At 64.8% G+C, this 18,518-nt stretch overlaps 3 protein-coding genes across 4 annotated transcripts; all 3 read left to right on the forward strand.

The window, feature by feature from the left end:
• The first annotated feature begins 343 nt into the window (after nucleotides 1-343).
• Nucleotides 344-2,800, forward strand: TUBA1A (tubulin alpha 1a). Its single transcript, XM_054398763.1, has 3 exons — nucleotides 344-566; nucleotides 678-826; nucleotides 1,646-2,800. Exons 1-3 carry the CDS (start codon nucleotides 446-448, stop codon nucleotides 2,624-2,626), a joined length of 1,251 nt encoding a protein of 416 aa, XP_054254738.1. The 5' UTR covers nucleotides 344-445; the 3' UTR covers nucleotides 2,627-2,800.
• A 2,537-nt stretch (nucleotides 2,801-5,337) lies between these two features.
• LOC128980311 (tubulin alpha-1B chain) lies at nucleotides 5,338-9,612 on the forward strand. The gene is made up of 4 exons (XM_054398774.1): nucleotides 5,338-5,382; nucleotides 6,734-6,956; nucleotides 7,068-7,216; nucleotides 8,440-9,612. Exons 1-4 carry the CDS (start codon nucleotides 5,380-5,382, stop codon nucleotides 9,418-9,420), a joined length of 1,356 nt encoding a protein of 451 aa, XP_054254749.1. The 5' UTR covers nucleotides 5,338-5,379; the 3' UTR covers nucleotides 9,421-9,612.
• A 730-nt stretch (nucleotides 9,613-10,342) lies between these two features.
• Nucleotides 10,343-16,389, forward strand: LMBR1L (limb development membrane protein 1 like). Of its 2 annotated transcripts, XM_054398771.1 has the most exons (17): nucleotides 10,343-10,414; nucleotides 11,895-11,979; nucleotides 12,252-12,288; nucleotides 12,778-12,917; nucleotides 13,033-13,136; nucleotides 13,248-13,374; nucleotides 13,972-14,040; nucleotides 14,219-14,283; nucleotides 14,396-14,471; nucleotides 14,615-14,692; nucleotides 14,928-15,004; nucleotides 15,094-15,171; nucleotides 15,265-15,338; nucleotides 15,425-15,515; nucleotides 15,730-15,796; nucleotides 15,910-16,071; nucleotides 16,160-16,389. In XM_054398771.1, the coding sequence occupies exons 1-17, from the start codon at nucleotides 10,343-10,345 to the stop codon at nucleotides 16,216-16,218; spliced, it is 1,461 nt and encodes a 486-aa protein (XP_054254746.1). In that variant the 3' UTR covers nucleotides 16,219-16,389. The 2 variants fall into 2 exon arrangements, with proteins under 2 accessions (XP_054254746.1, XP_054254747.1); XM_054398772.1 differs by lacking the exons at nucleotides 10,343-10,414; nucleotides 11,895-11,979; nucleotides 12,252-12,288; nucleotides 12,778-12,917; nucleotides 15,910-16,071 and having other exon boundaries at nucleotides 13,060-13,136; nucleotides 15,325-15,338.
• Nucleotides 16,390-18,518: the final 2,129 nt, after the last annotated feature.

Raw genomic sequence — 18,518 nt, forward strand, 5'->3', positions numbered from 1 at the left:
GTCTCGCCCTGGGTGGGGTCCTGGTTTCTTGGAGCATGATGAGCCCCTGGTTCTGAGCTCCCCCTCCCACAATGGGCAGGGTGCCAGCTCCCAATGTGGGGCGGGGAGAGGCGAGGATGAGACAGTAGAACTGAGCACCCACCCCTGCGCTGGGCGTCCCTGCCAGGACCCAGAACAATAGGGAGCAGCTGGGCAGGATTTGGCCCCTGGGATCCAGCCCTCTCTCCTGGGGCCAGCCCTGGCTCCGGGGGGCAGCATCCTCGTGGGGTGTTGGGTGGGTGCCGCAGCTGTTTGGGGGGGCTACAGGAAGGAGGTGAGCCTGTGCCATGTGCTGTGTCCGCAGCGTGAGTGCATCTCCATCCACGTGGGCCAAGCGGGAGTGCAGATCGGGAATGCCTGCTGGGAGCTGTACTGCCTGGAGCATGGCATCCAGCCCGACGGGCAGATGCCCAGTGACAAGACCATCGGTGGTGGGGACGACTCCTTCAACACCTTCTTCAGCGAGACCGGGGCTGGCAAGCACGTGCCCCGGGCGGTCTTCGTGGACCTGGAGCCCACGGTGATCGGTGAGCGTGGGGCAGCGGCAGCGGGCGGGCTGGCGGTTGGGTGGGTGCCAGGCTGGGGAAGCGTCTGTGGCAGCGGCGGGCACTAACGGGGCGCCGGGGCTGTGCCCGCAGATGAGGTTCGCACGGGGACCTACCGGCAGCTCTTCCACCCCGAGCAGCTGATCACGGGCAAGGAGGATGCGGCCAACAACTACGCCCGCGGGCACTACACCATCGGCAAGGAGATCATCGACCTGGTCCTGGACCGCATCCGCAAGCTGGTGGGTGCCAGCCCTGCGTGGGGCTGCTGGGGAAGGGTCCTGCTTGTGCTGTGCCTGCAGAGCCTGGGGTCAGCTCCTGGTTGCTGGCAGCCTGCAGCAGGTCAGGGCTCTCTGTTGGGTCTGGATCTCGTGAGGGGAGATGAGGCTCAGCCACTTCCCCGCACCCACAGGCAGGCAGGGGGACGACATTAAGTGGCAAGCTGAGGACAAAGCCTCTGTTCTGGGGCTCGCCCTCCCCACCGGACTGGCCGGGCCGGGTTTAGGTTTAATTTATTAATTAATGTTAATCCTGCTCTGCAGCTCTGCTATTGGCCGCCGGGAGCAGCTGGGGGGTTGGAGCCGCTCCGCGGGCGCTGCCGGTGCTGAGCTGTGCAATTCCTTCTTTGTTCCCTCTTGGCTCCGGCCGCGGCCGCGTCCAGCTGCGTGCGGTTGGGGTTGGGCGTCTCGGTGACTGCGCGGGCGGCGGCGGCTCCGACTGGCCCCTCCCACAGCCCTGCGGCTATACTACGGCGAAAGGCTTTGTCCTGATATCCGAACTTGGCTCATTTTGCTGCCCAGATGGTGTCATTCAACCCCCCTTGAAGTGCTTCTGCTCACTCTTCCTGCGGTTCCCAAGGGGCTTCCCTGTGGGATTCACCACTCCCATGAATTGGTGGCCAGCAGATAGGGTCAGGGCCACTCTGTCACCTGTGGTGGTGGCTTCTGCTCTGCTGCTGGAGATCCCCCAAATGTCTTTGTGAGGTCGAAAAGAGGAAAGAGGAACTTCTGCTGGCTGCTGCTTGGGCTCAAGATGCCTCCCCCCTTGTCTCTCCTCCCCAGGCTGACCAGTGCACAGGGCTGCAGGGCTTCCTGGTGTTCCACAGCTTCGGGGGGGGCACCGGCTCTGGCTTCACCTCCCTGCTGATGGAGAGGCTCTCTGTCGACTATGGCAAGAAGTCCAAGCTGGAGTTCTCCATCTACCCAGCCCCACAGGTGTCGACAGCCGTGGTGGAGCCTTACAACTCCATCCTGACCACCCACACCACCCTGGAGCACTCCGACTGCGCCTTCATGGTGGACAACGAAGCCATCTACGACATCTGCCGCCGCAACCTGGACATCGAGAGGCCAACCTACACCAACCTCAACAGGTTGATAGGTCAGATCGTGTCCTCCATCACTGCCTCACTGCGCTTCGACGGGGCCCTGAATGTTGACCTGACAGAGTTCCAGACCAACCTGGTGCCCTACCCCCGCATCCACTTCCCACTGGCCACCTATGCCCCGGTGATCTCGGCCGAGAAGGCTTACCACGAGCAGCTGTCAGTGGCTGAGATCACCAATGCCTGCTTCGAGCCTGCCAACCAGATGGTGAAGTGTGACCCTCGCCATGGCAAGTACATGGCCTGCTGCCTGCTGTACCGCGGGGACGTGGTGCCCAAGGACGTCAACGCCGCCATCGCCACCATCAAGACCAAGCGCACCATCCAGTTTGTGGACTGGTGCCCAACAGGTTTCAAGGTGGGCATCAACTACCAGCCACCCACGGTGGTGCCTGGGGGGGACCTGGCCAAGGTGCAGCGTGCCGTGTGCATGCTGAGCAACACCACTGCCATCGCCGAGGCCTGGGCACGCCTGGACCACAAGTTCGACCTGATGTATGCCAAGCGGGCATTCGTGCACTGGTACGTGGGGGAGGGCATGGAGGAGGGGGAGTTCTCGGAGGCCAGGGAGGATATGGCTGCCCTGGAGAAGGATTATGAGGAGGTGGGGGTGGATTCTGTGGAAGGGGAGGGTGAGGAAGAAGGGGAGGAGTACTAAACCTCATCCTCCTCCCACTGTGAGCCTGCTGCTCTCACAGGGAACATAACCTAGGTGGAGACCCTCCCCCCCCGTGGTCTGTAGCTGTGTCCCACGGTCTGTGCTTGATGGAAGAGTCTGTTCAGACCCACCCGTGTGTGCCCCCCCACCCTCTGTGTGTCTCAATAAAAAGCATTCCCTGTCTTAACTGCTGGCTTTGTGTCTTTACTCTATGTTCTGATGTCTCTCCTTCAGTTTGGGGTCTGTCCCCCAACAGCTTGTGGTGTGGCTGGGGGGAGGGGCCCTTGGAAGCACCCAGGTCTCTGCTCTGGTCTCTGAACAGGTCCCTGGGGTCATTTATTGCCCCCCACCCAGGACTATGCTGCCCAAGCTCCTTCCTCTCCATCTAACTGCTGGGAGGGGGAGTGGAGTATGACTGCTGCCCACCTCCCATCCATTCACCTTCACCCCCATATACACCTCCCCCTGTGCCTTGGCTCTGGAGGGGGGGCTGTTAGCAGCCAAGTGAACACGGGTGCTGGTTTCAAACCCCACCCCCCCCTAGTCAGACAGGAGCCAAGGGGGGATCCCTGCACTGCCTGGGCAGAGAAGTTGCATTCTTTCAGGGGATCCAGCTTCGATGGGAGGAGGGGGGGGAGGTGTCCTTCTGTCCCCCGCCATGGATTGGGAGCTTTGGGGCTGCAGAGCCTCAAACCCTGTGGGGCTGCAAGTGGCTCCTGCTGGGGTGTCCAGGGAGGTGAGCTGGGGGTTGTGTACCGAAGTCTCTCTCCTCCTTTCTTAAAGGATGAGGAGTGGTCCTGGCAACTGCAGTTAATGAGGAGGGAGGGGAAATTGGGCGGCAGCCCCTCCCCCAGCTCTGCCTGGGGACTGCGGGGGGAGCCAAGCTCCCACTGTGTCGTTTCCCCCCCCCACTTGCTACCGGCTCCTGGTTCCAGTCAGGGATAAATAATGTAGGGGAAGTTGTTCATGGGGCGCAACTCGGGTGGGGGCTGCAGTGTGGGGTGAGCTATGACGTGAAGAGGGGGGAACGACACACCCCACAGCGCCCCCTCAGGATCATCCTACCAGCTCCCCAGCCCCCTCACCCCTTCTCCGGAGCAGCAACAAGCGGCGCTGACATCGACTTCGGGGTGGTCACCAGGCTGAGCCAAACCGGTGCCAAGAGCCAGCCGGGACCCCCGCGCTAAGCACAGCTCCGGCAGCCTGAGGGTGGGGGAGTCCAGAAAGGGTGGGTGGGGGGTGTCACAAAGCCTTGGTTGGGGGGACGACAGCGGAGGTGCAGCCGCCGTGCGGCGAACGGCCGCAGCAAATGGCGGGAGCCACGTCACCGGCACCGCTGCAATGCAGCTGCTGCTGCGCACAGCCCGGACCTACGCACCATGAGCGTCGGGGTGGGGGAGGCACTTTGGGGTGACCCCCAATGAGGGGTGACCCCCAATGCGGTGTATCTCTGTAGGGGACACGCACACACACAGCAGAATGTACTGCCGAAGAGGCTGCTGGGTTGTCCCCAAAGCTCCCAGCACAACAGGAAGGAGGATTTACAGGGAACAAATAGCTCCGAGGATTAAATGGAGGGGGGTGGAGGGAAGCTGGGTGATGGTCTCCCCGCCCCCTCTCCCCCAACCCTGTTGTTGTGTCACCTCCCCCGCCCTGAACGCGGGGGGCACCCGCATGGGGCATCCTGCGGGATACGCATCTCGGCGGGGGGAGGGCACGGTGGGACCACAGCGCAGCACCCAGTTTGTGGTGATCCCCAAAGCGGGGTGGGGGGAGTGATGGTAGGCAACGAGGTGTGTATGGGGTCGCCTGGCTTTGAAGAGGGAAGAGGAGTCACGGAGATGGAGGGGTCGCGGTGCTGCGGACAGGGCTGAAACCGAGCCCGGTGTAGTGGGCGGGGGCTGTCTGCGTGTATCCCCAACCTCGGGATGAGCCAACAGGGTCCCGGTGCTCCCCCGGGGGCTCGACTGTGGTGCAGATGGGCTGGCGGGGGGGGGGTTCACGGGGTAGAGATGGATTGAGGGGGACGACGTGGGGTGAAGGTAGATTGGGTTTCTCATGGCGTGGGGGGTGGCTCCCCAGGCTGCAGATAGGCTGGGGGGAGCTATGAAGTGCAGATGGACCGATCCGGTGGGGGGGGGCGGGCGGGGCAGATGGGCCGGGGAAGCAACGGGAGGGGGACGTCAGGGGGTCCAGCCGGTGAAGCCGATTAACGGCCCCGGAACGCAGTGGGTGGCGGTAGTCGGGAGAGGAGATGGGGGGGTTCCGGGCGCGGCAGCACGTGCCGCCGCGCCCCCCCGCCCATGTCGCAGTTTTCCTCCGCAGCGGAGCCGCACCGGGAGGGAGTAGGAGCGGCAGTGCTCCCCCCCCCCTTCCCTCCGGGGTAAACGCAGCGATGGGGGGAGAAGATCTGGAGTGGGGGAGTTCCGGCCCCGCGCCCCCCACCCATGCTGGTGGGGTCCCTCCGCAAGCCCCTACCCCTTGGAAAAGGAGGGGGGGAGGGGGCTCCTGCAAAAGCCCTGCAGCGCCCGCCCGGCTGCGGAGCGGGGAGGGAGGGAGGGGCGCGCCACTCGTCGTAGCCAATCGGAGGTGGTGAGCGTGTAAATGGACGGGCGCGGCGACCAATAGGCATGCGGGGCGGGGGCGCAGGGCCCTCCCTGCGGTGCGGTATAAAGGGAGGAGCGGGGAGGCGGCCGCAGCCGGTACTTGCGTCGATTCCTTGCTTGTCGGGTCGAGTAACCGAGCCTGTGACCATGGTGAGGGGGGCACTGCGGTCTTATGGGGGGGGTGGGTTTCTGTGATAATCAGCCTTGGGGGAGCAAGAGAATGAGGAGGAAAATGGAGGGAGGGGAAGGAGTAGAGAGTTTGGAAGTGGGGGTAAATGGATTAGGAGTTTGAGTAGAGTGGGGGCTGCGATGGGCGTAAAAAGAGGGACGAAAAGAAGGCTGGGGAGTGGAGGGGGTTTGGGGGGATACAGAAGGAGCGGGAAGGTGCGCAGGGAATGGGGTAAGGGTGCTGCCCTTGCCACGAGGAGCACCCTTGGGGGGGGCATAGGATGTGGGGGGGGACGATGGGTGGTCAGAGAACCCCATAGGGGGGTCAGCACGTGGTCCTGGGTAGCCCCTTCACCTCCCCCCCTTCCCCCCTCTCATTACGGCTGGGGGCGGAGCTCTGTCTCATATTTGGCGCCCAGCCCCGACCGTTACCGTTCCCGCGCGCGGGAAGGCGCGAACCACAACCCCTCCCCCACCAAGGGGCACAAAACTCAGTTCCTCCCCCATCCCTCCCCCCCCCCCCCCCGAAATCTCCTTTCCTCACAATGGGAAGCAGCGCAGCCCTGCTATTCCCCCTTCCCTCTCCAATTCCCACTATACTCCTAGCACCCACCCGAGACCGAGCCCACGGAGTTAATTTAGCTCTGGGGTGAGGCCACATGGGACCCTTCCTCTCCATACCCCGGGGTGCTGCGTCCACACCCCCATCCCCCAGCAGGAGGAATGTGCAGCAGCAGGTGCTGCGGTGCAGGGAGCGGCCGGGAATGTGCTGCAGGGGGAGGGGGGGACGCAGCACAAGGACCCCCCCAGGGACGGGGGGGTGGGGGGGTGACGCCATCGCGTGGTTTGGGCTGGGTTGGTGCAGTCACGGCTGTGCTTTGCTTCCTCCTCCTCTTCCTCTTGTGGCTCAGCCTCGCCCTGCCATAAAATGTCTTCCCCGGGCGCCATTTGGGAGTGAAAGGAGGGTGCTGGGTACGGGGTACGCACGGGGGGGAGACAGGTTCCCCCCAGGGCTATGCTAAATGGTGGCCGCAGTTTGCCCTCAAATGTGCCCCCACCCCCTACCAGGGCCAGATCGGCTCTTCGGCTGTGCCTGTAGACCTCGGCCAGGGGTTTGGGGTGGCTCCAGAGGGTGGCTCTGAGTGCTGGGGTGGGGGCCACGTGCAGCTGGTGCTGAGCACCCCCAGCGTCCTCCCTGTGGCACGAGGGCATCTCCAACAACCCTGCCTCTTGGGCCAGCCAGTGATGAGGGCAGCATTCTCGTGGGGTGCTGCAGCTGTTTGGGAGGGGCCACAGGAAGGGGGTGAGCCTGTGCCATGTGCTGTGTCCACAGCGTGAGTGCATCTCCATCCACGTGGGCCAAGCGGGAGTGCAGATCGGGAATGCCTGCTGGGAGCTGTACTGCCTGGAGCATGGCATCCAGCCCGACGGGCAGATGCCCAGTGACAAGACCATCGGTGGTGGGGATGACTCCTTCAACACCTTCTTCAGCGAGACCGGGGCTGGCAAGCACGTGCCCCGGGCGGTCTTCGTGGACCTGGAGCCCACGGTGATCGGTGAGCGTGGGGCAGCGACAGCGGGCGGGCTGGCGGTTGGGTGGGTGCCAGGCTGGAGAAGCGTCGGTGGCAGCGGCGGGCACTAACGGGGCGCCGGGGCTGTGCCCGCAGATGAGGTTCGCACGGGGACCTACCGGCAGCTCTTCCACCCCGAGCAGCTGATCACGGGCAAGGAGGATGCGGCCAACAACTACGCCCGCGGGCACTACACCATCGGCAAGGAGATCATCGACCTGGTCCTGGACCGCATCCGCAAGCTGGTGGGTGCCAGCCCTGCGTGGGGCTGCTGGGGAAGGGTCCTGCTTGTGCTGTGCCTGCAGAGCCTGGGGTCAGCTCCTGGTTGCTGGCAGCCTGCAGCAGGTCAGGGCTCTCTGTTGGGTCTGGATCTCATGAGGGGAGATGAGGCTCAGCCCCTTCCCCACACCCACAGGCTGCTGAGGATCCTTTGGGGTGCGTGGGGTGGTGGCTGAGGACCTGGGAAGGTGATCAGCAGGTCATTCCCACCCCATCAGCACAGAAGCTGGAGCCTCCCTGTTCCCGGAGCTTGGGGGCATCTCCTGGTTCCCGGCACCCTGCACTGGGTCGGGGCTCTCTGTAGGGTCTGGATCCCATGATGGGAGATGAGGATCAGTCTCTTCTCCTCCTTGGGGCTGGATCCCCTTCTGCAGGCAAACCCAGGACAAGCTGAAGGTGGAGTCTGCTTTGGGGGTGAGGTGGAGCCTGTAAGGTGCTGCTGATGTCTGCCCTTGCAGAAACCTCAATTCACCCTGTTTTAGGGTCAGTTGAGGTTTCTCCTTGGGTCTGGACTTTGATCATTCTTGACCAACTGCCTACGAGGTGCTGAGCTGAACATTGATCTCATGATAGGGGTAGCTGATGCTCTGGGGAGCGTGGGTGCCAAGCAGTCCTTAATGGCTACCAGCTTCCTGCCCAGGCAGTGCCAGCAGGATGGCAGCTGGAGGTGGCCCAACACTCTCTTGTAAAGTACCATGGTGTGCAGCCGTGGCTGACCTGCTCTGCACCCTATTGGTGCTCCTGCTCTGCTGTTGGAGGTCCCCCAAATGTCCTCTGGAGGTCACAAAGAGGAAGGAGCAACTTCTGTGGCTGCTTGGGCTCAAGATGCCTCCCCCTTGTCTCTCCTCATCAGGCAGTGCCAGCAGGATGGCAGCTGGAGGTGGCCCAACGACCTCCTGTAAAGCACCATGGACCCTTCTTCCTTAGGGCCTGGAACATACTGGGGATGGCCTCTGCAGAAGGAAAGGGCTGAGAGTCCCCCAGTCCATGGGGAAGGTCCCCCTTTTCCCAGGGCCCCCTGTGCCCACTGCCAGGGTGTTGAGGCTGGCAGCAGAGCTAGGGCAGGCAGCCATGTCCCAGAGCCAGAGCCCCCAGAGGTGTGAGGTGCTGGGGTGAGCGTTGGCCTGGCTAGGCAGCCGAGGAGCAGCTTGAGCTCAGGTCTGGTCTTGTTTTCTGTCCCCCTGCCCAGGCTGACCAGTGCACAGGGCTGCAGGGCTTCCTGGTGTTCCACAGCTTCGGGGGGGGCACCGGCTCTGGCTTCACCTCCCTGCTGATGGAGAGGCTCTCTGTCGACTATGGCAAGAAGTCCAAGCTGGAGTTCTCCATCTACCCAGCCCCACAGGTGTCGACAGCCGTGGTGGAGCCTTACAACTCCATCCTGACCACCCACACCACCCTGGAGCACTCCGACTGCGCCTTCATGGTGGACAACGAAGCCATCTACGACATCTGCCGCCGCAACCTGGACATCGAGAGGCCAACCTACACCAACCTCAACCGCCTCATCAGCCAGATCGTGTCCTCCATCACTGCCTCACTGCGCTTCGACGGGGCCCTGAATGTTGACCTGACAGAGTTCCAGACCAACCTGGTGCCCTACCCCCGCATCCACTTCCCACTGGCCACCTATGCCCCGGTGATCTCGGCCGAGAAGGCTTACCACGAGCAGCTGTCAGTGGCCGAGATCACCAATGCCTGCTTCGAGCCTGCCAACCAGATGGTGAAGTGTGACCCTCGCCATGGCAAGTACATGGCCTGCTGCCTGCTGTACCGCGGGGACGTGGTGCCCAAGGACGTCAACGCCGCCATCGCCACCATCAAGACCAAGCGCAGCATCCAGTTTGTGGACTGGTGCCCAACAGGTTTCAAGGTGGGCATCAACTACCAGCCGCCCACGGTGGTGCCCGGGGGGGACCTGGCCAAGGTGCAGCGTGCCGTGTGCATGCTGAGCAACACCACTGCCATCGCCGAGGCCTGGGCACGCCTGGACCACAAGTTCGACCTGATGTATGCCAAGCGGGCATTCGTGCACTGGTACGTGGGGGAGGGCATGGAGGAGGGGGAGTTCTCCGAGGCTAGGGAGGATATGGCTGCCCTGGAGAAGGATTATGAGGAGGTGGGGGTGGATTCTGTGGAAGGAGAGGGTGAGGAGGAAGGGGAGGAGTACTAAAGGGCAGGTTCCTTCTGTTGCTTGTAGCATGTCCACAAAATGTCTGCTTCAAACACTTCAGCTTTGTGTGCAGTGAATGGGTTCAGCCGTGTTGGGCCTGGCTGTGGGGGAGGGACGTACTGGGCTCTCTCCGATGGGATCCTGTCGGTTTTCCATGTGTCTGTCCCATGTCTGTGAATAAAGAAGGCTTTAAGAGGAGCTGTGGCTGTCGGATACAAACCCTCTGTGTCAGTGCCTGCGGCTGCCTGGCCCCAGTTCGTGGGAACAGACTGTCCTCATTGTCTCCATTGTCCGTGCCCAGTGACTCGGCCAGCCCTTTCCCTGTTCCTCAGTCTCCGGGGGTGGTGAAATCCCCTCCTCCAGGATGGGCGGTGGTCATGCGGCTGCCCGTCGTGGTGCTGCCGTGTGCAGGCTTCCTGGGCTCCCTTGGTGTGCCGGTTCAGCCCCCAGAGGGTCACCTACGTAGGGAGCCAGCACTGGGGCATCTTTGCCCTGCGCCCTTCATCCCTTCTCTGGTATTAAGCGGCCCGGGGGATTAGCGCTGGTCCTGGGATTAATCCTTCGCTTCTAATCCTGATTGCCACTGGCCGGGGGGCTGCGCTGGGGCTGCTTCCTCCATGGGGGCGATGGGCGGCAGCACAGACGTGATATCCGCCTATAGGAGCGCTCCGCGCATCTCTCGACCAATGAGCAGTGCCTCATTCAGGCCTGAGGGCCAATGGGGAGGGAGGAGGCGGGGCTTGGCGGGGTTCTTTCAGCTCTTGGCGCGGATATAGCGCTCGGGAGGCGGGGCCAGTGTTCGGCTTGACTCGGCGCCGGTCGGTCGCGTTCGGCGCTTCCTCGCGGTTACCGGCTCGGTAGCAACGGCCCCGCCGCTCAGCCCCGGCCCGTAGCAGCCCCGCCCGGCCATGCTGGCCGTAACATGGCCCCTGCGGAGTCGGACACGCTGGCCTTGCGGGAGCAGATCTTCCACGAGAGGGTCCGCGAATGCATCGTGAGTGCCGGAGACTGGGGGAAGGGTCCCGGGGAGGGGCGATGGGGGTCAGGGCTAGGAGCTCACAGCTCCCCGCTCGGAGGGCCGGGATCTCTAGAAGGCAGCTCTAGGGCCGGGCTGCCGCTGTGCCCCACGCCCGGCCCTTATCGGTGCTAGAGCCGCAGCGGGTCCTGTGTGCTCCGCAGATAACGGGGTCCCGGGGCTGTGCCGAGTCCCGGTTACGACCCCTCTGCCGGGTCCAGCTCCGCATCACGGCTGCCCTCCGTGGCAATGGGGTCTCACCGTGCCCCAGAGTCGGGGCTGAGCGGGAGCACCAACGGTGCTGGATGCTGAGGTGCGGCAATGCCAGACCCGGGTCAGACTCTCGGCTCTGTCCGGGTCCCCAGGATGCTCTGTCTCAGCGGATAGAGTTTCTGCAGACCCCCCTGAGGCACGGGCACCGACTGGCATGGGCTCGGGGATCGGCACAGCGCGGGTGTCCCGCTCCTGGCATCTGCTGAGCGCCCTCATTGATACTACGAGAGAGGTGGCCAAGTAGGCTGTGCCCCGTGGAGCCAGGACCACCTTGCCACAGCCTGGTTCGGTGCCTGTGAGGAAGAGCTGGTGGGCAGAGCCTGGCATCTCTGCCCTGGAGCCCCCCGAGGCCCCAACCTTGACCCATCCTAGGGACCCACGTCTTGCCCAGGGGCTCCTGACTTGGCGCAGCCAGCATGCAGCTTGCTCAGCCTGGCTTCGCTGAGGGTTGGGGGTCTTGGGGGTCCCCTGGCCAGGCAGAGCTCTGGGCTGTAGGGCACAGGTTGGGACCCACAGCCTAAGACTCTTCCCTGGGTGGAAGCAGCGACAGGAGGACCCTCTGGTCACTGGCACTCAAAGAGTCCTGGGCTGGGCTGACTCGTGGGGGTCTCTGCCACCACTCCTGGCATATCCCAGGGACCCCTGTTCAGCCGAGCGTCTCCCGGGCTGGGCAGGAGGGAGGTGCCAGGGCTGCTCCTCTCCCGCTGTGCCGTGGTGGCGGCTTCGGGCGACCTTTCCCCGTCCTGCCGCGTACCCGGTGGGATGAAAGGTCGTCGTGTTCCTCGGACGCCGCCTGCCCCGGGACCACGGCGTTCCGGCGGGGGTGGGAGGGACGCCAGAGCCGGCCTTGACTCAAGGCTGTTCCCGCGGCTCTGCCCGGTGCCGGTGCCAGCAGAGTGAGGGCTGCGGGTTCGGGAAGTGGGGGGGGAGTCCAACCACAGCTGCTGGTTGGGGCTCTCCCGGTGGTCTCAGCCCCTCCCGGGTGCTGGGGCAGCTTTGTGAGCACCCATGGGTGCAGCCCCCGTGCTCGGGCAGGGCTGGGGTCAGGTGTGGGGTGTGACCAGGGCCAGGAGTGGAAAAATAAATAGGGTGGAGCTGATGGGTCCCGGGGCTAGTGGCATCGCCCAGGGTGGGAGCGCTGCCCTCCAGGCCTTGCCAGTGCTGCCCAGTACCCCTCTGCCCACAGATCTGTGCCCTGCTCTTTGCCAGTCTCTACATCCTGTGCCACTTCATCATAACCCACTTCAAGAAGCACACAGATTTTGCTGCAGGTAGGAGGGCAGAAGCCACACTCAGCCTCCCCAGGGTTTGTTCCTCCACTGCTTTTGGGCCCCCCACCACCCCTGCTCCAGGAGCCCCAGTTCCACTGCACCCCTAGTTTCTATGAGGCTGCCACGGGCAGGGAGGAGACCCCAGCCACCCCCCCAGAAGTGTTCCTGCAGTGTTTGGAGCTGGAAGGAGGTGTGGGAGTGGGCAGGGAGCGATGCTGAGGGCAGCTCTGCCTCCCCCCAACCCTCTGCTTTGGGGTTTTTCCCCCCCACAGTGCATGATGATGAGGATGCTGCTGCCAACAGGATTGCGTAAGCCTCTGCCCGTGCCCCTGCCAGCCCGTGCCACTGCCAGCTCGTGCCACTGCCAGCCTGTGCCACTGCCTGCCCACGCCCCTGCCTGCCAATGCCCCTGCCAGCCCATGCCCCTGCCAGCCTGTGCCCCTGCCAGCCCGTGCCACTGCCAGTCAATGCCCCTGCCTGCCCATGCCACTGCCAGTCCATGCCCCTGCCTGCCCATGCCCCTGCCTGCCCAGACCCCTGCCAGCCCATGCCCCTGCCAGCCTGTGGGGTTCACTTGCTGCTCCCTCCCCAAGGGTGCCCAGTGCCCCCAGGCTGACATGCCAATGGTGGGCAATGACCCTGGGGGGCTGTGGCAGGGCTGTGATGCCCATGGTGGACAATGACCCTGGGGGGCTGTGATGCCCATGGTGGGCAGTGACCCTGGGGGGCTGTGGCCGGGCTGTGATGCCCATGGGCACCCAGGCCCTGTTCTGGAGCTGGCTCTGGGCTCTCTCACAGGCTGGGGCTCTGCACCTTCACCCTGGCCGTGGCCCTGGGCGCTGTCCTGCTGCTGCCCTTCTCCATCATCACCAATGAGGTTCTGCTCTCCTTCCCCCACAACTACTACATCCAGTGGCTCAACGGATCCCTCATCCACGGTGGGTACCTGGGGGTGCAGCCATGAGGGTGCCCCAGTGGCTGTGAGTCAGGCTTGGGCACCCCCTCAGAAGCTCACCTGATACCATCCCCTCCTCTTCTCACTCCCAACTCCAGGCCTCTGGAACTTGGTTTTCCTCTTCTCCAACCTGTCCCTCATCTTCCTCATGCCCTTTGCCTACTTCTTCACCGAGTCTGAAGGCTTTGCAGGCTCCAAGAAGGTAGTTGGCTGGTGGCCCTGCTGGGGAGGTGGGGGGGACACCCACCCAGGGGAGGGGGTCCCACCCCTGTGCCCTCCATCCCCTGGCTCCCCACTAACTCCAGTGCCACAGGGCATCATGGCCAGGGTGTACGAGACCTCGGTGGTGCTGCTGCTGCTGACCCTGCTGGTGCTGGGCATGGTCTGGGTGGCCTCTGCCATCGTTGGCAACGATGCTGCCAGTCGCCAGTCACTCTATGGTGGGTGCTGCTGGGGCACAGTGGGTGCTGCTGAGGCACGGTGGGTGCTATCAGGGCATGGTAGGTGCTGCCAGGGCACAGTGGGTGCTGTCAGGGCATGGTGGGTGATGTCTGGGCATGGTGGGCACTGACAGGGCACAGTGGGCGCTGCTGGGGCACAGTGGGTGCTGTCAGAGCACAGTGGGTGCTGCTGGGGCACGGTGGGTGCTGCCAGGGTACATTGGGTGCTGCTGGGGCATGGTGGGCACTGACAGGGCACAGTGGGTACTGCTGGGGCGCAGTGGGTGCTGCCGGGGTACAGTGGGTGCTGCCAGGGCATAGGGGGTGCTGCTGGGGCACACTGGGAACTGTCAGGGCACAGTGGGTGCTGCCAGGGTATGTTGGGTGCTGCTGGGGCATGGTGGGTGATGTCGGGGCATGGTGGGCACTGACAGGGCACGGTGGGTGCTGCCGGGGCATGGTGGGTGCTGCTGCGGCGCAGTGGGTGCTGCCAGGGTGCTGGGGCTCTCCAGGTTCCCACAGGGCAGGATCAGGCCCTGGTGCTGAAGGGGAGAGGGGATGCCCAGTGGCACTGGGCTGACCCTGGCACCTCTGCAGACCTCTGGGACTGTTACCTGCCCTACCTCTACTCCTGCATCTCCCTCTTCGGCGTCCTGCTGCTGCTGCGTGAGTTGTGGGTGGGAGCTGCCCTGCTCCCATCCTGCGCTGGGTGCTGCTCCTCTGGGGTGGCCTGGCTTGGGAGCAGGGACTGAGCCTCCAGTGCCCATCCAGGACCCTTCTGGGGGCACAGGGAGGGGTGGGCTGCTGGGGCCTGCCCTGTGTTGAGCCTCTCCTCCCACGGCAGTGTGCACTCCCTTCGGCCTCTCCACCATGTTCACCGTCACTGGGCAGCTGCTGGTGAAGCCCCGGGTAAGGTGTCCCCCCACACACACACCTCCCTCCAGTCTGGGGGTCCCTGCAGCTGCCCAGTCTCCCATGCTGGGCACTGGGTGCCATTCACAACCCCCTCACCTATCCCCAGCTCCTGGAGGACCTGGATGAGCAGCTGAGCTGCACAAGGCTGGAGGAAGCTGCTGTGTTCCACAGGATCTCCTCGGGTGGGTGCCCAGCGGGACTGGTGGTGCCCAGCATGGCTGGTGGTGCCCAGCATGGCTGTTGGCTGGGAGCTGGGGGGCTTGGGGCTAACTGGAGCCCCTTTACCTTGACAAGTGCCTGGGTGTCTCCTCCCTGGCAGGCAAAGCTTCCTGCTGGCTGAACCTGGACGTGGAGCTGCTGCGGGAGCAGCTCCTCACCATCCGCAGCCAGAGGCGGAAGCTGGGTGAGCAGCTTGGCAGTGGGGGGCAAGCTCAGGACCCCTGGGTGGTGAGCAACTTGGCAGTGGGGGGCAAGCTCAGGACCCCTGGGTGGTGAGCAGCTTGGCACTGGGGGGCACTGATTCCCAGGGAGCCTGTGTCCCATGGAGGGAGGGTGGGTGGGTGTGGAAGGGGGTTGGGGAGGCTGCCTTGGCACCTCAGCCCCTTCTCACCTGGGCATCTGCATCCCCCTGCACCCAGAGCTGCGGCACCGAGCCTCACCCTGGCAGAGGAACTTGGGCTACCCCCTGGCCATGCTGGGCCTGCTGGCACTGACTGTGAGTGTCCCCAGGCTCCGGGGTGGGGGCTGGGGCTTGTCCCTGTCCTCCTGCTTTAGCCACCCTCACTCCCTCCCCACTCCTCCCAGGGCATCTCTGTGCTCATTGTCTGCTTCCACGTCCTGGAGCTGCTGCTGGATGACGCTGCCATGCCAAGGGGCATACAGGTACTTGGGGGAGGGCACAGGGGACAGCAAGGGGCTGTGTCCCACCCTGGCCTGGGCTCTGCTCCCCACCCTAACCTCCTTCCGTCCCAGCAGGATGCGTCCCTGGGCCAGGTCTCCTTCTCCATCTTCGGTTCCTTTGGAGCTGCCCTGCAGGTCGTCCTCATCTTGTATCCTTCAGGTGGACCTTGGTGTCCCCAGCACTGTCCCCAGCACTGTCCCTCTCTGTGCCCTCCTTAACGCCCTCCCCCCACAGCTACCTGATGGTCTCCTCTGTTGTGGGCTTCTACAACTCCCCCCTCTTCACTCGCCTGCTCCCCCAGAGGCAGGACACCCCCCTGACAAAGGTGGGAGCCCTGGGCTGGGGGTGCGGGACCCCCAGGTCCCTACAGTGCCTGCTTGTGGTGTCCCCTGGGTGGCGTCCCCATGTGTGTGTGTCGCCCCCCAGCTCCAGCACAGCCCTGGGTGCTGGCAGTCTCTGGAATTCCCAATCCAGGAAAGGCGACTTGGGGCACTGCTGCCCCCCTCCCCAAATTCCTTCCTTTCCCTCCTTCCCCCCAGATCATTGGGAACTGTGTCTCCTTGCTGGTGCTCAGCTCAGCCCTGCCTGTGTTCTCCAGGACACTGGGTGAGTTCCAAGGGAGGGGGGAGCAGGGTGACCCCAGACCTGGGGTGTTCCTAGGACTGGGGAAGGGGGTGGGGGCAGGGGGGGGATGGTCCTAACTGTTTCCCCCTCCCCAGGGATCACACGTTTCGATCTCCTGGGGGACTTTGGCCGCTCCAACTGGCTGGGGAACTTCTACATCGTCTTCCTCTACAACATGAGCTTCGCAGGGCTCACCACCCTCTGCCTGGTCAAGAAGGTCTCCTGGGCTGTCCAGGCTGAGCTCATCCATGCTCTCGGTGAGGACAGAGATGTGGGGACAAAGGGACAAGCCCTGGGGTGCCCCTGTCCCCCCTCTCCTGGCTCTGACGTTCTCCCCCTGCTCAGGTCTGCACAAGCTGCCGCTGCCTGTCGCCCGCTGCCAGCCCCTCAGGAAGCCCTGCTAGGGCTGGGGGGGCCAGGGATGTGTGCCCCCCAGACACACCAGGGTGGCCTCCAGGACAGCCACCAGCTGGCCCCTGGTGGCACCTGCTGCTTCAGGGGCATGAGAGTCCCTCATGGAGCAGGGGTTCTACCTCCCCCCCCCAAGTTCTGCCAACCTTGTTGCACTGCTGAGCCTTGGCCTTGGGCTGTGTCCCCATCACAGCCCTTCCCCCCACCAGGAGCATGGGGTCCCCCCCCTGGGGCTGTGCTGGCTGCAGCTCTGCTCTCCCCCTGCCCCCCCTCCCCTATTTACACTCCTCTGGGGTGTGGTCCCCCTCAGGGACTGACCTGGCAGTGGGGGTCCCCCCCTCCAGGCACCCCACTCCCTGTGTCACCCCAGGGCTGGGTCTCTCAGGTCTCTGTTACCTCAGGAGGTGTTTGGAGCAATAAACAAACTCTGGTTTTATATTAAAAAATCTGGGGGAGGTTTATTCCTTCCCGGGGGGGAGGAGGCTCCCTATTCATGGGGGTCTCAATCCCCCCCCTCCTCAGTTTTCCTTGGGGGTCCTAATTAACCCTATTCCTGCTAATGAGCCTCTTGCAGGAAGGGATGAGGAACACCAGGGGGACCCTGGATTTCTTTCGGGGGTGGGAGGGAGCTGAGTTGCCCCCAGCAAGGGGGGGGGAGGGGGGTGGAGAAGGGATGCTCCGACCCCTACGGTCATCGGCGGGGGGGGGGGGGGCCTGCGGTCAGAACGGAAACTGGCCCAGGAACCAACCCCCCACCCATCCTGCCCCTGTTGGGGCTGAGCCAGGCTGCCCCCCAACCCCACCCCATGACGGGGGTGGGGGGCGAGGGGGGTCAGGCTGCCCTCCCCTGACCCCCCCCCCCACCTCCTCCCGGCCTGGGCCGAGCAGGAAGCGCAGGAAGCTTGGTTTATATTGCAGGAAATGAGGCCAGCGGTGCCCGCGATTTCCCCGCGACCTGCTCCCCTCCCAGCCACCCCGGGGCCGTCACCGGGGCTGCGAGGGTGGGGGGGTGGGGGTCAGACACCCCCCAATCCACTCCCACCGTTCCGCTCCTGCCTCCTGCCCTCGCCGAGCCCGCGACACCCTTGGGTGCTTCACCAGGAGCTCGGAGGGTGCTGAGGGTGGGGCCGGGCGGGAGACCGCTCCCGGGGCGTCTGTTCCCAGGGGTGCCATGCTCAAATCGGTGCCCCCGTCCCGGAGCAACCCGGAGTCCAGCCCCGGGGTGTCACGGTCCCGCCGTGCAGGAGGGGACAGTCCGGGGCAGGGCAGCGCGGCGGGGGCGGCCCCGGGGGGTGTGCCCGCTGCTGCCGCCGCTGCCGGGGGCCGGGTCCGAGGCGGGGCCCGACCGGGCTGCCCAGTGCCGGAGCTGAGCGGCCGCAGGTGGGGGCAACTCGGCCGGGGCGGCTGTGGGCAGCGCACGGTACCGACCGACGAACGGGGGAGCCGGTACCGGCGGCTGGACCAGCAGCAGCTACCGGTACCGGGAGTTGGACCGAACAGGTGCTACCGGGGCAGTGCTAAGAAGCGATTTCCAGCGGGAGCGGGGCTGTGCCAGGGGACAGAGCAGGTGCCAGTACCGGCAGCGCAGCGTTAGGATCACGGGTGTCCCCGGTGCCAGGGACAGCGATAGGAGAAGAGGGGTCGGGACCGGGCCAGGAGGTGGGTGCCCGGTTCCGAGAGGCGGTGACAGGACTCGGGAGAGGTTCTGGGACCAGAAGTGCCTCATTAAGACCAGCATAAGGCGGGTCCCGGTACCGGAGAGGGGAGCGGGCAGAAAAGCCGGTACCGGAGGGCGGTAGGATCCAGAAGGGGACTGGGGGCAAAATCGGGGTGTGGGGTCAGGTCTCCATTCCGGTCCCACGGCAGTTCCAGAAGCGAGGTCCCGGTGCAGGAGCAGTGCCAGGAACTAGGTGTCTGGGGCCCGGTGCCGGTACGCAGCCGTCGGAGGACTTTTCCCGAAGCTCGGCTGTGTCGGGGAGTCCCCGGGGCTGGGGTATCGCAGCAGGCGAGGGGGTGCCGGGCCCGTGGGCGCGGAACCAGCAGCGGGGGAGGGCTGTCCCGAGTGGGTGACGGCACCAGCGGGGGAGGGGGCGATTGCCTGTCCCGGGCGGCCGCGGATCCCGCAGCTGCGACGGGACCGTGGGTGTGAGAAGGAAACGGCACCGACCCGCCCCTGGCACCGCGACCCTCTAAAAGCCCCGGAGCCATCGCACCGGTACCATGCCCGCCCCGGCCGCCTGTGCCCCGGGCGACTGAACGGGGCCCGCGGAGTTAACGGGGCCCGGCGGCCGGG

The sequence above is a fragment of the Indicator indicator genome, unplaced genomic scaffold (assembly GCF_027791375.1).
Source record: "Indicator indicator isolate 239-I01 unplaced genomic scaffold, UM_Iind_1.1 iindUn_scaffold_104, whole genome shotgun sequence".
Classification (NCBI taxonomy): Eukaryota; Metazoa; Chordata; class Aves; order Piciformes; family Indicatoridae; genus Indicator; species Indicator indicator.